This window comes from Candoia aspera, chromosome 14 (assembly GCF_035149785.1).
Source record: "Candoia aspera isolate rCanAsp1 chromosome 14, rCanAsp1.hap2, whole genome shotgun sequence".
Classification (NCBI taxonomy): Eukaryota; Metazoa; Chordata; class Lepidosauria; order Squamata; family Boidae; genus Candoia; species Candoia aspera.
The window spans coordinates 3194170-3200429 of NC_086166.1; the positions used below are offsets into that span (position 1 = coordinate 3194170).

General features: G+C 45.8%; 1 protein-coding gene across 1 annotated transcript; it reads left to right on the plus strand.

Moving 5' to 3' along the window:
• Nucleotides 1-544: 544 nt before the first annotated feature.
• CHST12 (carbohydrate sulfotransferase 12) lies at nucleotides 545-2484 on the plus strand. Its single transcript, XM_063314881.1, has one exon. It carries the CDS (start codon nucleotides 931-933, stop codon nucleotides 2179-2181), a length of 1251 nt encoding a protein of 416 aa, XP_063170951.1. The 5' UTR covers nucleotides 545-930; the 3' UTR covers nucleotides 2182-2484.
• Nucleotides 2485-6260: the final 3776 nt, after the last annotated feature.

A 6260-nucleotide genomic window follows, 5' to 3' on the forward strand; every position in this document is an offset into this window, starting at 1 on the left:
GCAACTGGTGAATTTTGCCTAAGGACAAGGTAGTTCTTTATCGCAGTTTTCAAAAATGTGATCAACTCTGCCATGGAGGTTTCAGGGAAAGTCTTAGGTGGAACTCAAATTCGTCTCCGCACCCGGTGGCACCTCGTTTAAATGTTGTCCATCCTCTCCCCATTCTGTCCATTTTTTCTCAACTTCTTCGGTCTTCTCCTTTATGGACCCTGATGAAGAATAGAGGAGAACTCAAAATCTTGCCCTTCCTTGTGACGTTGCGTTGTTCTACTATAGGCACTGCCTTAATGACAACTTCTGCTGGTAGATCTGAAGAGGGTGGTGGGATGTTGGTGTTGGTGACAGAAAATGCAGCCAGGAAGCACCTCTCTTTCAACTTTGTGGCATAAAAAAAGAACCTTGATTGTGCAGGCATTTTCAACTTAAAAGTTTTGATATTTAGGATTTATGTCCCCTTTTTCATCCGGAGCCTTTGGTACTTTGTGGATGTTGTCCTGAATTCTGTAGAATGGGTCTAGTCGATATGTTTTTTTTTTTTTAAAAAGACATTAAAAAGCTAGAGAAGTAGTACCATGCATGAAATGTTCTGACACAAGATATGTCTACAACCGTTCGAAATGGGTTTTGCTGTACTTTCTTGTTTCTTTGGTCCACCCTTTAAACCTTCTTGTGTGCCACACGTTGAAATATACATACCAACCTTCTCCAACCCCCAGAATTCCATTAGCCGCCTTCAGGAGGTCAGGCTGGAGAAGGCTGAAGTGTTCTGTATTTTCCCTCTAAGAAAGTTTGTGGAAAAGAAAGTTCATGTTGTGTTTGGTACCTCTTGCAGGTGTTGACCCTCCATCAAGGCCATGCTGGATTCCAGATGTTTTCCCCTGAGTTGGAGATGAGCTCAGTATGAAGTAGCTGAAGATCCTACCTGGCAGAATGACCAAAGCACGACTTTTTCGTCTCTCGGTGGTGCTCGGCTCCATTTTCATGATATTGTTGATTATCGTTTATTGGGACAATGTAGGGACCGCACATTTCTACTTGCACACGACCCTCTCACGGCCTCAAGGGGTGCTCCCAACAGTGGTGAAGGACAGCCCAGGTTCTTTGCTGGGCGTGGATGACTTTTTGGAGAACCTTTTGAATTCTAACCTGAAAAAAAACATGGATCTTGGTCGGAAGACCGAGAAGCCGCCCTTGCATGCGTCAAGCCGGCCCGGGGCCAGCAACTTGGAGGAGAATGTCAGAGGCTATGACTGGTCCACCCGGGACGCCAGTGTGATCCTTGACCAAGAGAAGTTGCAGAAGGACCGGCAGAAGAGGCTGCAGGACTGGTGCACCAATTCCAGCTTCACCTTCCCAACGAAGGAGCGAACGTTTGATGACATTCCCAACTATGAGCTGAACCACCTCATTGTAGACGACCGCCATGGCATCATCTACTGCTACGTCCCCAAAGTGGCCTGCACCAACTGGAAGCGGGTGATGATTGTCCTGAGTGAAAGCTTAATGGATCAGGGTGTCCCATACGTTGACCCTTTGGACATACCCCGTGAGCATGTCCACAATACCACCGCCCACTTCACCTTCAACAAGTTCTGGCGCCGCTACGGCAAGTTCTCCCGCCACCTCATGAAGATCAAGCTCAAGAAGTACACCAAGTTCCTCTTTGTCCGCGACCCCTTCGTTCGGCTCATCTCGGCCTTCCGCAGCAAATTTGAGCTGGCCAACGAGGAATTCTACCGCCGTTTTGCGATCCCCATGCTGAAACTGTATTCCAACTACAGCAGCGTGCCTACGTCAGTGAGTGAAGCCTTTGAGTCGGGCTTTCGAGTGTCCTTCTCGGATTTCATCCAGTACTTACTGGACCCTCGGACAGAAAAGTTGGCCCCCTTCAACGAGCACTGGAGGCAGGCGTACCGCCTGTGCCATCCGTGCCAGATAGAGTATGACTTTGTTGGGAAACTGGAGACCTTGGATGAAGATGCCACTTACTTGCTGCAGCTTCTCAAGGTGGACCATCTTCTCCACTTCCCTCCCAGCTACCGGAACAGGACAGCCAACAGCTGGGAGGAGGACTGGTTTGCTAAGATCCCCATGGCGTGGCGACAACGGCTGTATAAATTGTACGAGGCCGATTTTGTGCTTTTTGGATATCCTAAACCAGAAAACCTGCTTAAAAACTGAGCCACCCGGAACTGGGGGAGTGTTCAAAATTCCCAAAGAATCCTCCTTATTTTATGCCCCCCAGATAAGAGGGTCCCTTCAGGTTGGCCCACACAAGCGCACCTTTTTTCTACAGCCTTTTACACATTGCTTCGTTGCGAGCGCCTGCGTCTCCTGCAGGAAAGGTCCTTTCACCTCTCGGGTTCTGTCCCGTGTGACCCTCTTATTTTGCTGTCGTGATACAATCGGGTGGGTTCCACAGCTGTTTACGTAGATGCTTTTTCTTGGTGCATTTAAAAAAAATGGAAAGAAAGAATTAATATATTAAAAATATTTAATACAAAGCCTGCTGTGGGAAGGAAAAGCAAAAACGTGTGTCATTTTATGTCGCTTCTGTTCAATCTTCCCCCGGGGGTGGGATACGGCAGAAATTTCTTTCTTTCTTTCTTTCTTTCTTTCTTTCTTTCTTTCTTTCTTTCTTTCTTTCTTTCTTTCCTTCTTTCATTCATTCATTCATTCATTCATTCATTCATTCAATTTGTATTTCAAATTTAGTCACCGCCCATCTCACTCAAAGAGCGGCTCAGAAATTGCTGCACTTTTTAGAGTCACTGGTGGTAGAGCCGCAGAATGCTTTGCAGACTGATCCTTGGTTGCAGCCGTGTGCTTTATTTATTTATTTATTTATGTGTCACATTTCTTTACCGCTCATCTCGACACACGACTCTGATCATTGCTGTGGGTGGCATGCACACGACACTTTTAAATACTCTTCAGACTCCGCGAGCTATCCAATCTGATGTTCCTAATCTGGACTGGCTGGAATTCCTTCTGTTTTTGGAAATAGATGGGGTGGGGTGGTGGTTGAGGTGTTGGATTAGGACAACCTCTTTAATACAAACCTAACTCTGTATTGGGCAACTTTGTTTTAAAACGTGGTCGTGGTTCCTTCAAAATAAACTTGCGGGCTTGTTATTTTCTTGCTAGACAATCAGGAAGCCCAGGCAACAGTGATCCCTTGTTGTTTAATCCCAGCTACTAGAGTTCAGTGATGCAAGATCTCTATCACTGTTGGGGTTTCACAACCTCCTCCTCCTCCTCCTCCTCCTCCTCCTCCTCCTCCTCCATAGGGTTGTCTAATCCCTCTTCAAGTTGGCCAAGGCAATGGCTCTCACCATTGCATGTATATACATTAATTACGCCCTACATGAAATATTTTGGCTGAATCAGCTGCCCTCCATTTCATGGATGACTGAGCTCTACCATTATGGGACAGTTAAAATAGTAGCTTCATCCTGCAAAAACTTTTGTAAACCCACATCTCAGATCTTCCCCAACAGATCATCTCTCCAATTTCGGTTGGGACGACAGTGCCTACTCAAGCCTGCTAGGAATTCTAGGTGTTACCGTCCCAGCACATCTGGAGGGGAACCAGGTTGAAGAAGGATGATTTATCATATCCTGAATTTCACAGCCATTGTGCACGAAATAAATTTCCTGGATGTTCTACCCTTCCAGAAAACATTAAGTCCATCTTCCTAATAATTGCTGTCTTGTTATTCCAAGCATGATTAGAATAGAGACTTGCCCAAGGGCATTATAACCCTGGAACCCCTACCCCACCCCACCCCACTCCACAACTTGAGTTTGGCTTCTGTGGTATAAAGAGCTACTTACAATTCCTTACAACATCTGGACATCTCTGGACCAGGGCTCACTTTTTACAGTGCTCTACACAAGAATGCAAAGGGTTAGTCCTGCGAGGTAGTCCGGACAAGAAGCACAACCAGGAGCCCTAGCTCTATCTTTATTGTAAGTTTACATTAACAGAATCTTGCAAGTCTGAAAGTCCATCTCCCCCCGGCCTCCTGTCTTTACAGTCTAAGAAACTAGGGAGGGTCCCTTCTGAGATGTTTCCCACGCCCGCCCTCCTTCTGTGGGCTGAGATCCCTTTTGTCCAGTCTGCACCTCTCTCGCCTGTCTCCCAAGGTCATTCCCACAGACCATTACAGAACACGAGAAATGCTGTCAGAAGAGATCCATTGGAAAAATCCAAGCTGTGTATCAGAAACTGAATGCAGACAGTCCAGATGGTATAAGATCCATTCTTTGGCTTGAGGGTGTCGTCTTTTGTACTCCTTTCGTTTCCCAAAGATCAACTTGTTCTTGCAACTCTTAAAAACCCTGAGATGACCTGATGGAAGATTCTGTTCATCCACCATTCAGCCTGAAGCTTCAGCCCGGACAGGATGGCCTTGAAGCTCATGCAAGTTCACAGGTCAGCGTGTCCTTTGTTTTGCGTATTGTGCTGTAAGCCAGAGCTTTAATCCCAGACCACTGCATGTAAGAAAAATAAATCCAGCTGAATAATGTCATTTCCTTTTAGGCAAAGAGCTCAAATGGAGAACCTTCAGGAGGTTCAGCCTGCTGACCAGCAGAGGCATTTTAGAAGTGGAAATTCGCTTTGATTTTAGACGTGCTATGGATCCGACAATGATGGGTAAGACAATGGTAGTCAGATATGGTTTGCTGCTTAACAGCTTGAGACAAGGGTTCTTACCAGCATCTGCTTTCCTGGCTTGAGTCCCCCCTTACACTAAGCAATGTTGAACCAGGTTTATTGAACTGGTTGGTTAAACATAAGCCCTGAGATATAACATGTGGTTTGCAAATGCTGTGATTGGATCACCCAAGCCATTACACCAGAGTCAGAGCCACTTTATGGCTTGGTGCAAAATGTGAACCCATCTACAAAGGGGATATAAGGTCTCCTGACTTCTGTTGATTGAAATATTAGCCTTCTGAGGTTAATATTGGTTAATTGCCAGCCCTTTCTGTTTAGAAGGGCCTTTTACAAAGAGGGTTTTATTCCTTGATTTGTGGAGGGAGATAATAGTCTCTCTACTACAGTATGCCCTTGGAGCCAGAGGGCTAGGCTCTTCATAGCTCCATCCTTAGTTGCTTCAATACGCGACCGACGTGGGGAATAGCATTTCCAGGCTGATAGTAAGACATATAAATCTGCCCTTCTGTCATTCGCAACTTTTCTTGCTGCCAAAATCTGGAATGCGTGACTCATCCTTGGAGAAAAACAAGCAAAGCCCTTGTCAACTTTTTGCACCGAAAAGATAAACAAGGGTTGATTGCCAAAAGGAGATTCTGGAGATAGTCATTTCTGACAGACCTGTCGTTATTGAACACAAGGTGATGTTGACTGGGAAAGAGCTTTTTCTAAGCAAAATTAGGAATTGTCCCTGGGGCTAAGGAATATGTACCAAGAGGCAAACAGGAACAGTTTGTAATATCTTGAGTAGAAAAGATCTGGAAATCCTCAAAAGGGGAGAAAATGTTTCTGTGCAGTTATTATTAACAGATCTTAACTTAAAACTTATAACCAGGGGACATGGCTGTTTTCCAGGTCTTAAAAAGGCAGGTCTGTCCCTTGATGCTTCTATGTTTCAGGAATTGGGGGCACAAGATCACGAATGCAAAAGGTGTTGTGTTTCTCCTGAAGTCCTTGTTTGGGCCACTGGTGTGCATCAAGTGAACTCAAGACCTTGGGAAGTGAGGGTGGTCCCATGGGGTCCCTTGGACAAAAGTTCCCCACCTGCTTAGGACAAAGGAGCAGGAAGGATCTCTAATGCTGCATTTGGCAAAACAGTGGCAAATTCAGGAACCAGAATCCTCCACCCATTGTGCCTTCAATCTCACAGCGAATGTTTTCAGAGCCCGGGTGCCTCCCTGATTTCTTCAGCAGCAGCAGCAGCAGCATCTCCAATGACTAAACCTGCCCAACCTGAATGCTTACTGGAGGGCCTCTAAGCCATAATTCTTTTGTGCAGTGAAAAAGAACCCTTTGGGGCACGTAGATCTTCCTTTCCTGGCAAGCTGCCCTCACCTCAGTCTATTGCCTCTGCCTTGGCCAAAGATTGATGAGGAGGCTCTCCAAGCGAAAGCCAGGGAGATATGTGGTAGACAAATCAAATATGGGTTTTTTAAAAGGAAGAGGAAGAAGCAAAAGGGGGAGATTTATAGCAGCAGAAGGCCAGTGTTGATCAGGTTGTTTTCTTGCAACTGTTGGAATGCAAACATGAATGGAA